The 21,168-nt window shown below is 44.3% G+C and overlaps 1 protein-coding gene across 4 annotated transcripts in view; it reads right to left on the bottom strand.

The window, feature by feature from the left end:
* GAS7 (growth arrest specific 7) overlaps positions 1-21,168 on the bottom strand; it is a 99,064-nt gene that overhangs the window by 7,893 nt on the left and 70,003 nt on the right. For all 4 annotated transcript variants that reach the window (XM_030505857.1, XM_030505858.1, XM_030505859.1 and 1 more), the window contains exons 8-12: positions 16,319-16,393; positions 12,796-12,874; positions 8,025-8,153; positions 5,352-5,475; positions 1,630-1,709 (exon numbers count right to left, since the gene is read on the bottom strand). In XM_030505857.1, the coding sequence (XP_030361717.1) occupies positions 1,630-1,709; positions 5,352-5,475; positions 8,025-8,153; positions 12,796-12,874; positions 16,319-16,393 (487 nt within the window). The remainder of the gene's footprint in view (positions 1-1,629; positions 1,710-5,351; positions 5,476-8,024; positions 8,154-12,795; positions 12,875-16,318; positions 16,394-21,168) is intronic.

The raw sequence follows: 21,168 nt of genomic DNA, 5'->3' as shown, positions 1-21,168 counted from the left end.
TCAAATATCATGGCTCAAATCATTTGTATATCACATTTTACTGTGTTCAGTTCCGGGCTCCTCAGCACATGACAGACAAGGAGCTACTGGAGAGGGTCCAGCAGAGGCCACAAGGATGATCGGGGTCTGGAGCATCTCTCTTATGAGGAGAGACTGCAGGAACTGGGCCTGTTTAGTCTAGAGAAGAGCAGACTGAGAGGGAGTCTCATCAATGCAGATCAGTATCTCAAAGGTGGGTGCCAGAAGGATGGGGCCAGACTCTTCAGTGGTGCCCAGTGACAGGATGATGAACAATGGCCATAAACTAAAATACAACAAGTTTCACCTCAACATGAGGAAGAACTTTCAATTAAGAGTGGCAGAGCACTGGAACAGGCTGCCCAGGGAGGTTGTGGAGTCTCCCTCTGGAGACATTCCAAACCCGCCTGGACGTGTTCCTGTGTGACCTGCTCTGGGTGGCCCTGCCTTGACAGGGGGTTGGACTGGATGATGTCCAGAGGGCCCTTCCAACCCCAACGATTCTGGTATTCTGTGAAACACCCACAACAGTGTCACCCATATTAACCTGTCCCTTAATTCTCACCCATAAACTTTCAACTCATTTGCCCGTCTCTGGGTAGAGCTCAACACATCCCAGTTGCTCTCCCACATAAAGAGCAAATTCCTCTAAAGCCATCTACTAGTGCACTTCTGGGTCATACTTCTCCAGGAGCAAATATGCAGCTAACATATACCTGGCCATATCTGGACTCAGTGGCACTGATGGTCAGTGTCATTTGCATCAGTGAGAAACCACCAATGAAGGTGAGAGGAGAATGAGATCCTGTATGTATAGGAACAGCCAACTTTTTCTCTCCTTTTCTGTTTTTGGGAAGATATCCTCCTCCTGGTTTTCCACTCACCCATCTGCCTTCATTTATTTACCACAGTTTAAATATTGCACTGACACACTTCTGAACGCTGAGCAATTTATTATCCTCTTCTTTTTAGGAGGAGTTTACAGTTTTGTGTTTGGCCAATGACAAAAATACATGCAAAAGATATTTTTATTTCCTGCTTTTGAAAGCAATCAGCTCTTATCTAGAAGGGCTGTAAGGAATAACATGAGGGAGGAGCCCTATAGCCAAATACAGGTATTTCAAGGTATACAGCACATCAAAGCTGTTATCTTGGCATCTTGGTGACTAACCCCAAAGGTATATGCCCTTAGGATGAACACTGTGAGCTGTGCTATCTTCAGAGAGATAGAACAATAGGCAATTAAAGCTTGCCTCTGCTGAGCTGGCAAGAGAAGAAATTGGAAAATCATGGAATACAAAAATTCATTTGTGTATAAATGGATTCAGTGATTTATCATGTTTTTCCGTGTCTTCCTTGTGCATTACTTCATCCTTCCTGGGGATAACTGCAGTGTTCTGGCCCCTAAGAAGCCCTGAACAGGTTTAATGCCTTCTGCAAAGAAACAATTATTTCTTCCTTCCCCTAATGATAGAAGTTTTTCTTAGAACTGAGAACAGGAAATACAATGAGAGATTTCTCACCCAAGTTTCCCCACTGCTTTGCACTGTAACTGTGATGAATGTTGCAGGCTATTACAATTCTGCAATATTACACATGTAAGTTACATACCAGAGTGGTGGTCACCATTTCCTCAAACCACTTGGACTGGGCTTGATTGTAAAGATCCACGCAGCGCATTAAGTCATCCCCTGGAAAGTTCAAGATAGCAACACATTAGTCTTCTGTAGCCAGTGTTATGGAGCTCAGAATTTAAGTACAGCTCAGGCTTTGCAGACAGACTCAGGAGGTTGGAAGGTCAGTCCTGGTGGAGCTGAAGGCAGTTCTGTTACATGGTATTTGTTATGTGCAACAAAATTTCACCACAATGCATTGTTAGGTGATTGGGGTGAGAAAGAATGAGGAGGAAAGACAAGATTTTAAAAGAAAAATATGAACATTAAGTAATAGTTTACAAAATGCCCAGAACGGTGAAAACATGTTACTTCAGTTAAACAGAGTTATAGAAAGTTGCATCTGAAAAATCATTAAAATGGGGAGTCAATAATAATGAGGATACCACTCTGTAAGTGAGCCTGCATTCTAAGACATGTCTGTTTAAAATAGGAGCAAAGCATCATGCTCAAGCTGTCCGAGATCAAGGGATGCTGATTTGCAACCTCAGCCAAGTTGCAGTCTCCAGCTTCTGGAGATGCTCTGGCCCCCTCCTGTGCTCACGGCAGGAACACAGTAAGCTGCAATGATTTCATGTTTTTTCTTTGTTGCAGGACTCTGCTCTGACAGAGAGGGAAAGGTGGGTGGACAACCTGGAAGGCATGGCTTTGAGATTATTGCTTTCTGGAGAGGAAATTCTCTTTCTTCTTCAAACAAGGTTCAGTTACGCTTTCCCTAATGGTTCCATGCCTAAGTCCGGGGCTCAAATTCATCCTGTTCTTTCAGGTGTAAAAGGTCTTTACACTTAAACCAGGGACAAACCAAGCTTTAAGAACAGGACTCCATAGACCAAACAAGTGTCAAAGAGGTAAATGCATCTGGAAGTCCCTCATGGCCTTGGAAGTTGGGGTGGCAACCAAACTCTACAAAGCTCAGCTAAAAGCTTATCCTCCCAGACAGGAGATGCTTAGTTTGACATGACAAGTCCAGGAGGCTCCTCAGGAGCTATGTGACTTGGGGTTATCCTCCACCCACTTCTGTGAATCTGAGCCACTGTACATTCAGGAACATGAAGTCATTAAAAACATGAACAGTAGCAGTAGAAAGGCATGAGAGCAGAAAGCAACGAATCAGTAACTGGTGGGATCGTAGAAGGGCTCTGGTCTAGAGCTCTCTGGTCCTATCATCCACTTGCAGCAGGCCTCATTTCAAAGCTAGATCACTGCATACTGCTCCTGTGCACATCACAAGCACCCTGGCTTGGCTGCTGGGATGGGACAAGTCCTCCCCTGCCATGCACCATAACAGTGGCACAAAGTGTCATCATATTTGAAAAATCCTGGCAGTCAGGTGAAGTTCCCGATGACTGGAAGAAGGGTAATATAACCCCCATTTTCAAGAAGGGGAAGGTGGAAGACCCGGGAAACTACAGACCAGTCAGCCTCGCCTCTGTACCTGGCAAAATCTTGGAACAGTTTCTCCTGGAAAACATGCTAAGGCACATGAACAACAATCAGGTGGTTGGTGACAGCCAACATGGCTTCACTAAGGGGAAATCCTGCCTGACCAATTTGGTGGCCTTCTATGATGGAGCCACGGAACTGATGGACAGCGGCAGAGCAGTTGATGTCATCTACCTGGACTTGTGCAAAGCGTTCGACACTGTCCCGCATGACATCCTTGTCTCTAAATTGGAGAGACATCAGTTTGATAGATGGACCACTTGGTGGATAAAAAACTGGCTCGACGGCCACATGCAAAGAGTTGTGGTAAATGGCTCGATGTCCAGTTGGAAACCTGTAACGAGTGGTGTCCCTCAGGGATCGGTGTTGGGACCGGTCCTGTTCAACATCTTTGTCAGCGACATGGACAGTGGGATGGAGTGCGCCCTCAGCAAGTTTGCCGACGACACCAAGCCGTGTGGTTTGGTTGATACGCTGGAGGGAAGGGATGCCATCCAGAGGGACCTTGACATGCTTGTGAGGTGGGCCAATGCCAACCTTATGAAGTTTAACCAAGCCAAGTGTAAGGTCCTACACTTGAGTCGGGGCAATCCCAGGCACTGCTACAGGTTGGGCGGAGAAGAGATTCAGAGCAGCCCTGCAGAAAAGGACTTGGGGGTGTTGGTTGATGAGAAGCTTAACATGAGCTGGCAGTGTGCGCTTGCAGCCCAGAAAGCCAACCGTATCCTGGGCTGCATCAAAAGAAGCGTGACCAGCAGGTCAAAGGAGGTGATCCTGCCCCTCTACTCTGCTCTCATGAGACCTCACTTGGAGTCCTGCATACAGTTCTGGTGTCCTCAACATAAAAAGGACATGAAGCTGCTGGAGCGAGTGCAGAGGAGGGCCACGAGGATGATAAGAGGGCTGGAGCACCTCCCGTATGCAGACAGGCTGAGAGAGTTGGGGTTCTTCAGCCTGGAGAAGAGAAGGCTGCGTGGAGACCTCGTAGCAGCCTTCCAGTATCTGAAGGGGGTCTACAAGGATGCTGGGGAGGGACTCTTCCTTAGGGACTGTAGTGGTAGGACAAGGGGTAATGGGTTCAAACTTAAACAGGGGAAGTTTAGATTAAATATAAGGAAGAAGTTCTTTACAGTGAGAGTGGTGAAGCACTGGAATGGGTTGCCCAGGGAGGTTGTGGATGCTCCATCCCTGGCGGTGTTCAAGGCCAGGTTGGACAGAGCCTTGGACCACGTGGTTTAGGGCAAGGTGTCCCTGCCCATGGCAGGGGGGTTGGAACTAGATGATCTTAAGGTCCTTTCCAACCCTTACTATTCTATGATTCTATGATTCTAAGTGGGGGAGAGTGATGGGGAGACTCACACTAAACTCTGGGTTACTCCCATATGATCTTCAGCTCTCCTTTACTTGTTCAACATGTAACTTTTGTTTCTCCTCAAATGGTTGTCTATATACATGGGCACACTGTAAATGGCTCTTCCTAGTCTCCTCAAAACTCAGACCAGCTATCCTGAAGTTTTAAAAGCCTCACAACTATGAAGGACCATTCTGCCAAGGAATGGACCTATGAAGGGATGAAACATGAAAGCCCTAGTTAAAATAGATTTTCAGCAGCTAGCATGTATCAGTTTCGCAGATCTCAAGGAAGACAGTTCCTGATGGATCCTGTAGAATTGGTTTAAGCCTCTGCAAAACATGCATAGGTCACATTAAGTAAAACAGAAATCATTTTAATCATTGAGTAGCAGTGGAAAAAAGACAACAAGTTCACTTTCAAAGAAAAAGACAGTCATAGGAAGCATAATAGGCACCAACAGAGCTGTGGGTAACTGGGATTTAGGAAGGAACCAAGGAAGGAACTACGATTTAAGGAAAAAACATTCTCAGCTGAGCTGCTTTGAACCTGACTGTGAAAGTTTCACAAGCATTCAGTTATCCCAGCACACTTTCAAAGGATAAAACAAAAGGACAATTCAACCTCAACTGTTCTCACCCCAATTACCAAAATCATCATTTTGTGATGTCTCACTTGGAAAACTAAGCTCGTTTCTTCAGAGGATTTTACACCAAACAGACTCATAGCGTGATTCACTTGGACTTTGTAGCTACTATATTAAAACCCAAGAAACACATGGGTGGATGGGCAGTTGCATCCCATCTTGTTCCTGCCTTCCACAGGGCTGTGCTCACCTCCCACCACTGATGGACACAGGTACTCACCCGCTTGAGTGGACTTCCGCCTTGCCTTCTTAATTTCCTCTTCTGTCTTGTTGCTGAGCTTCACCTCTAGCTGCTGTGTTTTCATTTCCAGATCCTTCTGTCTCTCTGTCAAGGCTTTCCGGGCCTTGGAATAAGCAAAGAAGACCCACATGTTTTAGAGCAAAAGAACTGCCAGCGTCTTTCAGCCATCTATGACTCCTTCACACAAGTATCTACCACTAAGATGTCAGGAGCTCTGCAACAAACTGGGTCCTAATTGGGATTCAAGCTCTTAGGACACCACATGGTGATCAAAGATGTGTCCTACCACCATATAGAAGTCGTCACCAACAAATCACAAGAGCATCTGAACTCTTCACAGGTTCTTAAAAAGGCAGAGTACAAAAGGCATCACCAGACTTTCATGTTTCTTAGTAACTTTTTTATCTTAGTAACTATTTCTGAAAGGAAGTGGAACTGGAGCTTCTTCTCAATGTCTTAACCAGCATCACCAACACCCCACATTTGTTCTTCTTAAGATCTAAATTGTTGAAAGAAATTCAAGTATCTCACAAAATTAACTTTTAAGTACCTTGTGTATTCAATATACATTTATTAGAAACTCTAACAATACGAACTTTGAGGCTTATTTCAGAGAAGCTACTTCAGGTTCATTACGCCAGCAGTTAGTACTGCAGAAATCATGAATCTGAGACCTGGTTACAACTGATTATTTAGATTACTTTAAAGTTCTTCAGGAATTTAAAACCTGATTTATCAGGATCATTACTGAACTTCTACAGCCAAATTACTGAAGTGTCTTAACAAATAAACATCATTTCCGCATCTGCATGCTGGCTGTTTGCTGGGGTGACATAAGTGCATAAAATAGCTTGTTTTTTACAGACTTCTTGTAAAAGAGGCCACATTTGTTCTTTATCCAGTTGTAGTGTTTAAAATGAATTTGGATGATTGTATTTTGTTCGCACCTTGCAGTTTTCACACGAGCCTGCAAGTTGCGCTCTTGAGGCATTACTTGAATCTTTTCAGTTTGCAGTTTTAAAGACTCTCTGCTTGGCTCGGCAGGTCGCAAGAGGGAGCTGCAGGAAAGCAATCTGGTGAGAAGCTGTGGTGAGGCACACTGCAAAGAATCCTAGAATAGTCTGGGTTGGAAAGGACCTTAAAGCTTATCCAGTTCCAACCCCCTGCCATGGGAAGGGACACCTTCCACTAGAGCAGGTTGCTCCAAGCCCCTGTGTCCAACCTGGCCTTGAACACTGCCAGGGACGGGGCAGCCACAGCTTCTCTGGGAAACCTGTGCTAGCGCTTCACCACCTTCACAGGGAAGAGCTTCTGCCTTAGATCTAACCTGAACTTCCTCTGTTTCAGTTCGAACCCATCACCCCTTGTCGTATCGCTACAGCCCCTGATGAAGAGTCCCTCTCCAGCATCCTTCAGACACTGGAAGCTGCTCTGAGGTCAAACTTCTGTGTAAGATCTCATCTCAATTTCCCCTCTGGCAGATTAAAGCCATTCCCACTTGTCCCATCTGTACCAGGCCCTTGCCAAAAGCCCCTCTCCAAGTTTCTAGTGGCCCCTTTAGGCACTGGGAGTTGCTCTAAGGTCTCCCCTTAAGCAGCCTTTTCTTCTCCAGGCTGAACAAGCCCAGCTCTCTCAGCCTGTCCCCAGAGCAGCGCTGCTCCAGCCCTCTGATCATATAGCTTTTATCTTTTTTTATTCTTTCTTCTCAAGGTTATCCTAATTCATTCTTTTCAACACTCCTACTGAGGACTGTATTTCTTTGTGGATATGGCTGTGAAGAACTTAGTGTTTTGCAGAAAAATGCCTTCCCTGCATACATACAGTGTGTATCCTGCAACAGTTCTGTCCCCAGGCAAACTTGTTCAGGTGCACTCTGATTCTTAATGAAAGCCCAAACAACCTTCTGGATTGACTGAACATAGTATTTTCCTTTCCAGCTTACACCCAAGAGCAAATCACATGAGGATACCATTTGGCACAAGTGTCTTGGCAGCTGAAGCATGGGTATTCCATTTCCTGACAGCTGCTGTTAAGAGCACTTTTTGTGGTATAACTCCCCTAGGTTTATAAGATTTATACCTGTGGATTTATACCTGTGGGTATAAATCTCAACCTCAGCTGGATGGTCATGTTAAAATAGCCCCTGATCTGAGGGTGCTGCTGCTGTTTGGGTTTTTCAGGTGAGGTTGTTTACCGTGAAGTACAGAAAACAGGAACTGGGAAAGGCTTTGTGACAGGTTTGACCTGCCTCCCTTAATCATCTGCTTTTCACCACTGCTGGATGATACTGAGCCATGCACACCTTTGGTCTGACCCTGCTGCTATTCTAAGTCAACATCTGTTTAAATTTTGAGGGCAACAGATGTGACTTCTGGATGCACATGAACAAGGAGCATTTTCATCAAATGCATTAGAAATATATTGTCCCAAATTGGGAAGAGGAGGATGAAACAAAAAGACAGCTCAGCAGTAATGCGTTAGCCCTGCCTGTAGCCCCCAGTTTCCCAGCTAAGCAGCAAATGATCTCTGGGGGCCAGCAAAATCAAAACCTTTGTGGTTCTTCATGGCAGAACAGAAACTTTTCATGGGGCACCTGCTTTTCTGTCCCATCCAGCAGTATCTCCAATTCCCCAGTTTGTTCTCTGCTCCCACCTTTTCAACTGCTGCGTAGCGGCTGGCCAGCTGCTTCCGTAAGTCTGCAATGTGGTGGTCACACTTCTTCATGTCTTTCTTAAAATTCTCTCTGAAGTTGAGCAGTGGCTTCTCTACCTCACTCTGAAGCTGGTAATGAAATAAAAAGAAGAAAAGGCAATAATGAGGAGCTAGGCAGTAATTCCCAGCTCTTTTGCTGAGCAGAGCTCAGGACAAAGAGGAAGCAATAGACACACTGCAGCCAAAGGCAATGTCATACATAAACACTTCTCTTCCCCAAGAGAACTGTGAGTGAAGCTATTGCAAAATTAGCCCTTCACAGGGCAGCTCCATTACTGGAATATCGCAACATCACAAAATAGTTGAGGCTGGAAGGGACCACCAGAGGTCATTTAGCTCAACCTCCCTGCTCAGGTAGGGTCACCCAGAGCACACTGTCCAGGTTTGTCTGCAGACAGCTCCTGAACATCTCCAGGGAAGGAGACTCCACAACCTTTCTGGGCAACCTATCCTAGTGCTCAGTCACTCTTAACAGTAAAAGGAGCTCTTCCTCATGTTCAGGTGGAACTTCTGGTAGTTTAGTTTATACCCGTTGCCACGTGTCCTATCGCCTGGTACCACTGAGAAGAGTCTGGCTGAAGGGAGCAAAAGGACAGAAATCTTGTCTTCCTCTCTCCCTGTTCTCTCTTCCCACATAAGCTCAAACTTCAGGCAATGTCCAGAGCACTACTTGAGGTGCTCTGATTCTGGCCTAACTGATGCAACTTGCTTAAAAACCCCCTAAGTTACACAAACTGAAGCTGCTAGCGCTGACGGCCATAAGGTGAAGAAGTTGCCATTAGGTGCACAGGGGCATGTCTGTGTTTCTTGTGCAGTGAAAAGAGATCCAATAAGGACATGTTTTATTTATTTCTGTCAATTATGTGCGAGCCTAAAGAGAAGCCTGAATATTCAGCTGAAACTCTTTTTAAGTGGTAACAAGAAACCACTGAAATGAACTCAGCAGAGATCCATCAAGACCACCAATGTGACTTATCTCCTACAAGCAGGACTTGACAGTAATACTCAGCTCTTATAAGGGTTTGTATCGTATTGCTCTTTGGCCTTCTCATACACAGAAATGTGCTAGGAAATGTGCTCTGAAGGGATACAGATATTTCACCTCCCCAGAAGCAACCAAATGCTCCTATTGTTCCTCCTGTGGGGATATTTGACTCTGTCAACACAGGTGAGTTGGGTCCATAATCACCTAACATGGCCCACACTGGAGCGGTATCAAATAGTCCCTGAAAGTAAGTATTTTTGGCCTTTTTCCAATGCTATTTTAATGGAGAAGGAAAATTCATTCAAGCTTAGTGTAGTCTTTTAATGAAGAGAGGCTACAAAGACAGCCAAGCCCTACAGCACACATCCTAGAGAGGTTAAACAAGCCTAAAGCAGAGCTTGTTCAGGCAGATGAAGACTGGCACCACGGTGATCTAATATGGCCTACAGCTATCTGAAGGTCAAACTCAAGGGTATCAGGGCCAGGCAATGTCACAACAGACAACTGAGCTTTGGGAGGTTCAGGTTGAATGTAATTTGAAGAAAAAAGTCACCAAATTGGTAGCTGGGCACTGGTACAGGTTCACCAGAGAGGTTGTGAAATCTCTGCTAGACAAAGATGTAGCTGTGATCCACCGTGGTGATAGTCCTTGCTCCGACTGGGAGGGCTGGACTAGAAGATTCTGGACAATGTTTTGATGACAGTCTCATCAGGATGGCCCCAGGCCAGCTAATAAAGACCTGTTCACAACTCTGTGGTCCAGCATGGTTACACAAGCTCTCTCAAGAGCACAGGAACAAACTGATAGCTGTGCCAGGAACATTGTCAGTGCTCTACAAAAGAAGAACAGATAAATTCAGAGTGGCTTCAGTAAACTCTAGATGCAATATAATACGATTGATAGAGATGCCTGTGTCCAACTGAGTTCAAAGTAGCTAAACAGTCTGTGTGCCCTTCGAACTGCTTCATTAATAACTGGATTAACCTGGGTAAACAACCCAACATGAATCAGCCATCCTCAGTGGAAGAAGCAGCAATCTGACTCATGTGACATAAGTACGCACTGCTGTGAAAACCCTCATTAAAGTCCTCAGGGCTGGGGACACACCAAAAAGGAGGGCATTTCACTGCTATTTCTACTGCCTAATAGAAAGTAACAAAATTAGTTTATTTCCCATGGTTTATAATGGGACAGGAAATTCTGAGATCCTCATAAAGACGGGAAACACATCACCAAGAGACTCAAAATGGAAACAAGGCAACTGCTTTCTCCAGTTTTGTGTTCTGGAAATCAAAGAGGTAGATTCTCAGCAAAGGCAGTCATTTTTCCTCTATCATCATCTTGCTTGAATTTCCATCTTGCAAGAGATGTGAATGATACAGGCTTTTAAATGTTGTATTATAGCTGGCCATATATATTCTTTTTACATTTTTGCTAGAAAATCTCACTTCAAGACTTTCAAATCTATGCAATAGATGAAAAAAATATTAACTACTTTCCTAAGATGAAGAAATTTAAAGCACCAGTGTATACAGACAACTCTGACACCCATCACTGAATGGGTGAGATGCGACAGAGGACTTGAAATCTCAAGAAGTTTGCTAAAAGAAGTTAGGAAGTTTGCTAAAAGAAGTATAGGACAGAGATCATGCATCTCTGTAGCAGTATGGTAGACTTAGGCAGAAAGACAGAGGCATGGGTTTAATCACAGTATTAGATGCTGGAGAAACAAACCAGCTGAGTTATCGGAAACATTACCTCAACAATTATGATTTCACAAGTACTTATTTTTTCCCTTTGCTCTATCAGCACCATTTCCAGCATGGGGGTAACACACCATCATATCCAGGCCAGCCCATTATGACTTCAATAGTACAACACCTGTGCACCTTCTCTTCCAGCAGAACTCACCTCCTGGAGCTCAGTGGGGGATAAGGAGGTAACTGGAGAAAAGGTTCAGTTCCATGACAGCCTTCTTGAAGGATTCCATGTGAGCATGCATATCTACAGATGCCATGAGAGTATCTAGAGGCATTAGTAGTGTAATAGTATTTTATGTTCATAGAATCATAAAATGGCTTGGGTTGGAAGGGACCTTAAGGCTCATCCAGTTCCAACTCCTGACTTGGGTGTGGAGACCTTCTGCTAGACCAGGATGCTCCAAGCCCCATCCAATCTGGCCTTGAACACTGCCAGGGACAGGGCAGCCACAGCTTCTCTGGGCAGCCTATTCCAGTACCTCACCACCCTCACAGTAAAGAATTTCTTCCTTATATCTAACCTGAACTTCCCCTGTTTCAGTTTGAACCCATCACCCCTTGTCCTATTGCTACAGTCTCTGAAGAAGAGTCCCTCTCCAGTATCCTTGTAGGCCCCCTTCAGGCACTTGAAGCTGCTCTGAGGTCTCCACGCAGCTTCTCTTCTCCAGGCTGAACAGCCCCAACTCTCTCAGCCTGTCTTCATACCAGAGGTGCTCCAGCCCCTGATCATCCTTGTGGCCTCCTCTGGACTTGCTCCAAGTGCCACAAGAGTGCTGTCACCTGTCACCTCCAGTGTAACAGCGCTGTGAAGGACTGTCACGAACATGTTCAGTGTCTGGAAGGCTGGGATGTTTGTGTTTGAATACTCTTGGTGTGCTCCGCACTGCACCGACTGGTTTTGTTCCATTATCAATAAGAAATATAACTACTACTTCTAAGAACAACTTCTCTGAAACTAATAGCAATAATCAATATGTTTAAAAACATATTCTGTTAACAAAAGAAAGATCTAGGAATTCCCAAAGCAGGTACAGTGAGAACAGTGGGGAGAGTTCAGATGATGCTACAGGAGTTTCTGTGCAGGGTTTAAGGAAAAGTAAAATAATGAAGGAGCCCCTATCCATTGCCTGCCTCTATGCACACTCCACTCCAGGCTGCATTTCTTCCTCTTGGAAAACAATACAGGAACACAATGGGGAGCAAAAAGTATTTCACTAATTACAGCCTCGAAGTAGAAGTTTAAAGCAGAGCAATGGGTTACCAAGGCAGCGGCTGGTTGCCTGAGTAACCTCTGCATAATCACTTACAAACAGTGCAGAACTATAATTTTCCTCCAGAACATGGCTGTTGTACTGAGATATCTACCACTGTATTGAACTTGATCACCCACAGAGGTTAACGGAATGTGACAGGATGCAAGAATGTGTTACATGTGTTGGAAAAAACCAGTTAAATACCACAATTTGAACAAGAAATCTCCTCGGGGATCACTTGAGAGAAGATCCAAAAATAACATGAAGTAAGTTCCCAATGCGCTTTTCACAAAGGCTAACGATATGAAGAAGTCAGAGTCCTGGTTCTCTTCCTTCCAAACAGATACAGTAGATTCTTGTTGAGAAGCCAAACATTATTTTTCATTTCTTCCTCTACACAAGTAATCTGTACGAGCTCTAAGTAAATTTACTGTAACATATTGCCCTAGGTGAATAACCTCTAGAATCAGTTTCCCCCTTTTTTTTTTTTTTTTAAATGAAAAATTAAGGTTAGATGTGTTTTAACTTACTCATCAGGTAAGTTAAATAAACCAGGATTTTGGCAGGAAGCACAGACAGAGTTTCACTAAGTTTGTTCATGAATTCTAAATTTGTACCCAATGTATGTTTATCTTCCCCATTAACAACCACTGAAGGGACATCCACATCAATGACAGGTCAAAAATCTTTGCAAAAAGGAAGAACTATTTACCTTAGAAGAGAATTTGAGATGAACCTCTGCTTCATCAGCTAGACTCTTCTTTAGCTGAGCCCAAGCCTCTCCTAGTGTGCTGAAAGAACACAGAGCAACAATGATCAATGCCCCGTCTTCTGCACATCCTCCTGTGCATCCTGCAAGATTGGTCAGATAGTGGCAGACAGACATGGTACCACACTTTGTACCATTATCTTGCTCAGCAAAATCATGGCAAAGTGATAGCAGAAATCTGAGAAGATCACTGATCTCTGTGACCAAGGCAGAATTATCTTTGAGAACACTGCCCATAGCTATCTCCAGTCACAGAGATGCCAGAGTCTCCATAAGCAAGATACTTCAGTATCTTATTCTCACCAGAACGAAGTGTTTTTTTTCTAATTCTCAAAATAAACCTTCACCAATGCAGTTTTTCCATTGCTTGTTCTACTCTACACCCTCCTTTTGGTGAACAGATTATTCTGCTTCTCCTCAGAGAATCTGAAAATCACTCCATCTTTTTTTCCTTCAGACAGATTATTTGTTAGCTGATGGCAGTTTAGGTACATTCCTCCAGACCCCCTCCAACAGCCTGGATTCCTCTTAAAGCACCATAACCTAAACTACACTGTCTCTTCCAGTTGCTAAACTGGTAACAGATTATTTCCTATCAGACACTCTTTCTTCTACGTATCCCAGTGCGATGCTTTTTTAGACAACATTGTGAAGTTGTTGATGAATAAGCTGGTGATTCACTACAGCCAGATCCTTCTCCCACAAACTGTTATGTAAGTGTATCTTTCACTTCCTGTGAAAGTAGAAAACCTGGGACTTTGTCCTCATTGAAATGCATTTTTATTTCTCTCCAGTTCATTTCTCTAGTTTAACTAAATAATTTTGAATTGCAAGCTTTCCTTCAAATTGTACACGCACCCCTCCAAGTTCTGCCTCATCTCCAATCACAGTAAACCCAGGATTTATACTATCCAAGGTTATTAACAAAGACATTGAAAAATAAATCAGGATTTGGGATGAACCTTAACATAGAATCATAGAATGGTTTGGGTTGGAAAGGACCTTAAGACCACCTAGTTCCAACCCCCCCTGCCATGGGCAGGGACGCCTCACACTAGACCATGTTGCCCAAGGCTCTGTCCAACCTGGCCTTGAACACTGCCAGGGATGGGGCAGCCACAGCTTCTCTGGGCACCCTGTGCCAGCGCCTCAGCACTCTCACAGGGAAGAACTTCTTCCTTTTATCTAACCTGAACTTCCTCTGTTTCAGTTTAAACCCATTCCCCCTTGTCCTATTGCTACAGCCCCTGTAGCAATATTCTTACCTAATTTTGCACCTTAAGCTTTATTTAGGCCACATTTTCCTGCCTGCCTACAAGAATCTCCCATTGCATAAAGCTATATTAAATTAAGAGCTATGATGCCGACTTCCTCTCTTACTCCATCACTGGAGGAATTTAAACGGTTTAAAACTGTTTGCTCTGTAGGCATCCACAATAATTGCTCATCACCTTAGTTTTCCACTAACTGCTTCTAGAAAGCCTGATGGTTTATTCTACCACTTTTCAGAAGTTAAACAAAACTGAGTGATCTACAACTTCCCAGCTCTTCCTTTTTTTCTCCAGCCCTTTTCATAGGCAGATTTGCCCCCTCCTGATAGCCTGAAAAATTGCCTGTGATCTGCAATTTCAAAATAGCCATTTGTCATCTCTGAGGTTGCTCCAATGAGTTGACTCCTCAAGTATGGTGTTCACCACAGCTAACCAACCTGAGATTGTTTCACTATGTAAATGCTCTCAGCTCTTCTCCTTCCCTAGTTCCACCCTGAGGTCCCCTCCCACTGTCAGTTCTCACTGGCACTATTTTATCTGATCTGTTCAAGTGAACATGGTCTGCTAAGCATCTTCTGCATCTCTTATCCAACTACAGTGACCTGACTGGATGTATGGATCATATCAGCTTCTCTGTACATGCAGCAGCACTATACTCACAGCAACTTGCACAGAACCATCCCAATACCACAAATCAGCCTCATCTCAGCACTCTTGTGTTCCACTCACATACATGATGGTGGGTCTTCTTACCACCAGAGGAGGGCAGAGGACTCTGGAGGGACAGCTCATACTCTGAGTCAATTCCATAGATGGCAAAGCTGGAAAATGGTCTGTAGAGTATGATACCAGCAGTGGTAACTGGTATTTCACAGAGCAGTTCATTGAGTCCCCCAACTCACACCTTCTCAGGAATGAGAGGAAGACTCTAGTGAATGCTTACTTTGAGTGTGCAAGGCTGCAGTCTCATTTCTGGCTCCTTCAAATCTTCCTCTTAGCTGCTGTTCCTCCCTCACTTCTTTAAATGGAACCTTTCCCTTTCCAGGGCCTCACCAGTTTCCTGGATCTTCTCACCAGCCTCTTCCAGGCCCTAGTCAGTTTGGCCACCATAGCACCAGGAGGAGAAATACCAGCAGGACCTCATTCCACTCCCTCACTTTGCCACCCCTCCAGGCAGAGCACCACTGGGCAGTGTTCCTAGCTCCCTGCACTCTGCTCCATGTCCTCTTAGCTCCCTACTTCAACATCTTTTATGCTTCAGTCCTCATTCCCTCTCTTTTCATCTACTCTCCTCTAGTTCCCTCCTCCTCAATTTTTTCAGGTATTTTCTCCTTCTCCTATTGGGGGTAGGAAAAAGTGGGAGGAAGATGTGGAAGAAAGTGGTTTTAGTTTTCTAGGAGTAGGTTAGCACCCACCCCTAAAGAGGAAAGAAGAACAGAAACATTGCCAAGGGAGGTGCTTGGAGAAGCCTAGTTAGCCTCCTGCACTTTCTGTCATTGCCTACGGGAAGCTGAGCAAACACCTCATGGAGCTTCACTGCCAGTAAAAACACCCTGTGTCAGAACTACGAGGAGGACAATAATTTCAAAACTTGGCTTTCAGTGCTTAGATGGTTCGTGTTGGAACAGACAGAGCTAACAACTTCTAATCCTTCAGGAGTGGTGTCTTTCCATTATTCCCGCCAAATTGCAATCTAGTCTGAAGTGCATTGCCTAATACCTTCTTAGTAACTTCTGACGTGTGAACATGCTGTAAGGGACAACCTGCTGCTTCTCTTGGAGGGCCAGACCCATGATGAGAAGGGACTTCTTCATCCTCTCTCTGTCTGTGCTGCTCGAATTCTACTGGCCTGACCTTATGGATCTACTTTCAGCAGTAAATATATTCCATATATTCTTCCATATTCAAAGTAGTTTAGTACTTCTACATGCTAATCTCTAAAGTGCTGGCTAGAACAAGGACAGCATAAACACATTGGAAATATTTTATATGCATATATGTAAAATTGTACCATAAATGTCTTCATAAGGAAAATAAGAAAAGCAATTCTATCTTCCCCAACACACGCAGGATGCTGAGCTAAATAAACCTCTACTCAATGGGAGAGCTCAGGAAAAATACATGTACCTATGTGGGAGGAATGCTTTTTATGTTAAAATCCTTGTCTTCTGCAAAAGTCACAGAGACACACTTACCCTTCTTCCTGAGCAGCCAAGGAATTCTGAGACAGCTTGGACAGGTTCTTCGCATATTCCTCCTCAATCTTTATCCTACACTCACACACACACAGAGAAAATAAAGATAGCAGTAAGTAAGCTTTAAGGCAGAAACCCACACACATCATTTCAAGAAATTCTCTGCATTTTAACGCATTTTGCCACAGGAATTTTACTTTCAGTTTCCAGGGCTTGGCAGCACCAGTTTCAGGCTCCATCTCTCCCCTTCATATGCCAAAAATGCAGTGGCAAGAGCATAGATAGATGTGTGATAAAATTTGAAGGAAAAGCTACAGTTCTGGAGAGCAAATAACAAGGACAAAGTGCTTCTACTGTGCAACATGGACTGTCTGCAAAACTGGGCACACTTGAGAAGCATGTGTTTCAGTCTGCCACTAAACGTGAGCTCACACATCCTTGAGGCAAAGATTAAGGAATGCACCATTCCAGGAGAAATCCGAATGAGGTTTGTGGTGCTGGACTGCACCTTTCCTAGGAATACCAAGTGCTTCCTGATCCCCATGACAGATGACAAAGCTGGTGAAGATATGGCAGGGGCGTCTGCCACTGACATGTGGTGGTGCAGCCCCTACCATTCACCCATCACACCCACTGCCCTGTCCTCCTCTCTGTTCACTCAGCAGCACCACACAGGAAGAGGATCTGAGCTTGCCAGCAGTGGAGGCGCACAACAGGGGAGCTGTTGGCACGCAACCGCTATGGGAATGGGGGTTGAGCAAGGGGACAAGGATAAATGCTGACTGCACAGCAGGGAGGGAAGAAGCAGCTGCTGGTGCAGAGGTGACATGCATCATGCCTGAAAACCATCTTTTGCTACCCTGAGTTCTCCTAGTGAGACATCTGCAAGGTAGGCATGCTCCCAACTAGGGCAAACAACTGGCTCTTGGCTGGTTTTCAAATGAGTTTGCTCAATAAAGCATCTCTAAGAGAGAGCTGAGTGGTATCCAGGTGGAGCAACTCCTGATTCTGCGCTAACTATGTACAAGCAGGGGAAAAACCTGGTTAGAAATCCATCTTCTTCCACTGAGAGGACAGAAGGTGGGGTATTTTTGGCAGGCCCACTGGCAATAGCTAGTTGAGCGAGCACTGTTAGGCAGGGTGTTTTCGAGACAAAAGGGATCCCTAGAGCCAGCTAAGAGGGGTCTGATATTCTGGGCTGCTGAAAATAGGATGTAGGTGTCACTGTGTGGGATGCAGCTGGCTGAAGCCCAAGGTGATACCCAGCTCGGTACAGCACAGTACAACTACAGAGCACACCCAGCATGTGGGGGCTTCTCCATCCCCCTCCCATGAGTACAAAAACAGCCAGCTGCCCACGCCTGCTGCAGCAAGGCCAACAAATACAGATTCCAGCACCAAGGCTATGCTATGGTTAGGATCTCACAATGTAAAGGGCTTGATCCAGGTACACTTCACCTGACCTACTATAAATATCTACTTCATGATGAGGCTAATCTTGTCTTAGAAGTGACAAGAAAGGGACTGCTGGAAAGGGAGCACAGGTCAACTATAATAAAGTTGCAGATATCTCAATGAGGTAAATACCTCAGTGTCCAGCCTAAAGCCAGCGCTGCTTTTGCCTCAGCTACCAGGAGTTCGCAACCAAAGCTGTAGTCTACATCCTTCACCACACAACTTTACTCCTGCTGGATTTAAGGATGCCTCTGAGTGATTTTCTTGTGGATGGGAGGTGTGCAAAGGAACTAGCTGGCCTGCTAAGTGCTCTGAGCAGCCCATACAGACAGATCCTAACGCAACTCCTGTCTCAGTCCTGTGAAAATAATGTCTTTAAACCCCCATGAGGTTCTTCCTTGACACTGCTGTAGCTGGGGAAGCACTGAACACAAGACAAAAGGAAGCCTCATGATTTTCACAATCACACATAAGACACACTAAGTCTGTTGTCATCAGTGCCTGTCCTAAGCATGGCACCCTACACACAAAGCTACTGGCTTTGATGGAAGAGCTCCTCCCCAGTCCCAGCTCTAGCCCAGGCTCTGGGATTTCAAGTGTTCCGTGTACTGCAGGTGGATGGCACTGCTAACAGGGCAGACTGCCTGGCAAGGAGGAGTAACAATAATAAATGACAATAAAAAGGTTATTGTTTAAGAGCTAACAGCCCAAATTATAAGATATAAATTGTTCCACCCCAGCCTGGCTTCTTGTTACCATCTGTGGTCAAAACACCTTGAACACTTCTGAAGAGGCTAAAAACCAAGACAAAGGTATACCTCAACACAGAAAAAATATGCCTGCTGGTCATGGCTGATACAAACATCCTGCAAACTCTGGATTGCAGTGAGTGTGAAACACCAACATATCACTACACAGGCACTCCTGAGCCTTGTAAGCTTCCCTCCAGGCATCCACACAGCTCTTTCACAGTTACTCCACCTTCACACCCAAACCCCCCCCATGTTTTTTGTTTCCACTAACTTGTTTGAAAAGTTTCCCACTTTCACTCCCTGTGTTTCAGAAGAATTTTAAGTACATTTTCACCCATGCTGTCTTGACTTAGTTCTAGTTGCTCTTTGGAGTTTTATTCCCTGCTCTTATGCTTCTTTTGAAATAAAGTACTTTGTGTGCTCACACCCAAATACTTTCGCAGTCACGCTGTTACAATGGATGAAGAAAAACCAGACAGCTCCAAAGGGAGGCAAAGATGATCTGATGTGACTACCATGCAAGAAGAAACTAAATAGAGTAAGACAACACAGGGAACATGGGGAAAAGGTGAACAGAGGGTATCTGACAAACATCTACACAACTGCCACTGGATGAAGATAGTGACTGTGACTCTTTTTACACTATTCCTCCAGATTAGGAGGCAACAATGAAGTTATCAAACAACAGCACAATTACTTTTCCTGTAGTACACAGACTGCAGAAATCTTGTCCAAATTGTTGTAGTGGCCAAAAATATAGAAAGACTCAAAAGGATGAGACAAAGAGTGGAAGGTACTTACAAGAATCTCCTAAACATGGCAGCAGCTAAATAATCTGATTTACATTTTCCAAGCACAGCCCAGATCAATGAAAAAGTGAGAGGTTGAAAGCCCAATTTGTGTTCCTTTGCTACTAACTCTCACACTCAGAGAGACTCATGCTATTCATGGTCTGCAGATTTTCTTGGCTGTTTCAATGTAAATGCTGGACCGTATTTTTACTTTTGATTTAAAGTAATTCTTTCTTTCCTTCACACCCACACCCCCGATCTCCTGTTTTGAGGTGTGTCTTATTCAAATTCAAAGTCTGTATTATAGCCCTACCTTTGTCAACAAGTGCTGAACAAACGCAGAATTGCTCAGTCTAACACTGCTATTTACAAGTAGCTCCTCTTAAAGATCCTACTTGAGAAACTGAATTCCAGTTAGTGTTGCTTCTTGTTGGTTATTTGATGAAGAAATATGGTTATCACGTCTCATCCCTGCTTCCTATTTAAAGCTTTTTTTATCAGCTGCCTGAACCTCACCTCCAGAAGGCAGATGGAGAGGATTTTTCTGGACATGAAAACACCTAAACATAGTCTTGCATTCCCTGAGTCCTTCTTCCTATCAGTTCTTCTTCCCTCTGAGCTGGGAATGTAAAGGTTCCCCTGATGGCCTGAGCTCTCATTTCTGTGAGCAGCTTCTCCAGCTCAATGCTATCCTCCTCTTTTTCCACACAGAGCACTCCTGAATCATTTGTTCCAAACAGAAGGAAAATGTATTCATCTTTTTATAACTCCCATCTAGATCCTCTTCACAATCAGTTCCAAACCTAGTTTCCAGCACACAGTGAATCTTTTCTGCCTTTTCTTCTATCAACATGCCTACTTCTCCTCTACCGAGGACACAAACATGCCTCTTCCCACCGTCAGAGCTGCTCTTTCCTTGCTCTCTCATTTCATGTCAACTTTCCCTCCCTCTTGAATGCTCCTTTCGTTTCTGCCAAATTTCATTATTTATTACTTTCTTCGGGGCAAATTTCCTCCTCTTTTCCCCATCCATGGCTATCACAATTCTGCTCACCTCCTCCTCATCTTCCAGCATAGCAAGACTATTTCTCAATTGTATTTTTCCTTTGTCAGCTTTCCTTTGTCCTTCCTTCTACCCGTATCCTCTGGTCACACTTTTTTATGGATCAAAGAGGCAACTGTCCCTTGGACTGTCTTATGTCACAGGCAGCATGAACCACATGTGGATGCTGGGCCCTCTGCACCTTCTGTATCACTGTCCTCATTGCCTGTGCTATCCTTTTCATTTCTGCACTGTTGCCACATCTTTAATACCTTAAAAAAGACAAGAGCACCAGCGTGCTCTGCCTTCCTCCTGGGAATAAACATTGCTTTTTTCCTATGGGTTGTTCTCAAGTTGTGAGAGTCATCCTGAAGATGATTTACACTGGCCTGGACACATGACAAATGATTTTAAATAATACTGACACTACTTATGAGTAATGATGTCACACCATCTCCTGTACATGGTTGAACTGAGCATCTATCAACTGCTTGTTTGGTGCTCAGTGCACTTCCCATGTCAGCAGAGCAGCAGACCATTAATAGTGTTCTGGCATTTTCTGGTAGAGACATCTGCCTTTATGACTTGGGGTTCGCTCTAAATATCTGTATGCGTACTTCAGCTCCATATCCAGCTTTAGTCCCAAGTGATGTCTTTTTACATCTTCCTCTAGAAAACCGTGCTTATGCTCCATGTCCACAAACTGCTTCTCTATTTTTCAGGCAAAATAGTTCCTTTCAAAATATCTTTACCCAGTTTTTATCATGTTCAGTTTTTTTCCTTGAATCTGCAACTTAAAACCTTCTTGGT

The sequence above is a fragment of the Strigops habroptila genome, chromosome 14, assembly GCF_004027225.2.
Source record: "Strigops habroptila isolate Jane chromosome 14, bStrHab1.2.pri, whole genome shotgun sequence".
Taxonomy (NCBI): Eukaryota; Metazoa; Chordata; class Aves; order Psittaciformes; family Psittacidae; genus Strigops; species Strigops habroptila.
The sequence above is the reverse complement of the archived record's forward strand: the minus strand, read 5'-3'. Positions and strand labels throughout refer to the sequence as shown.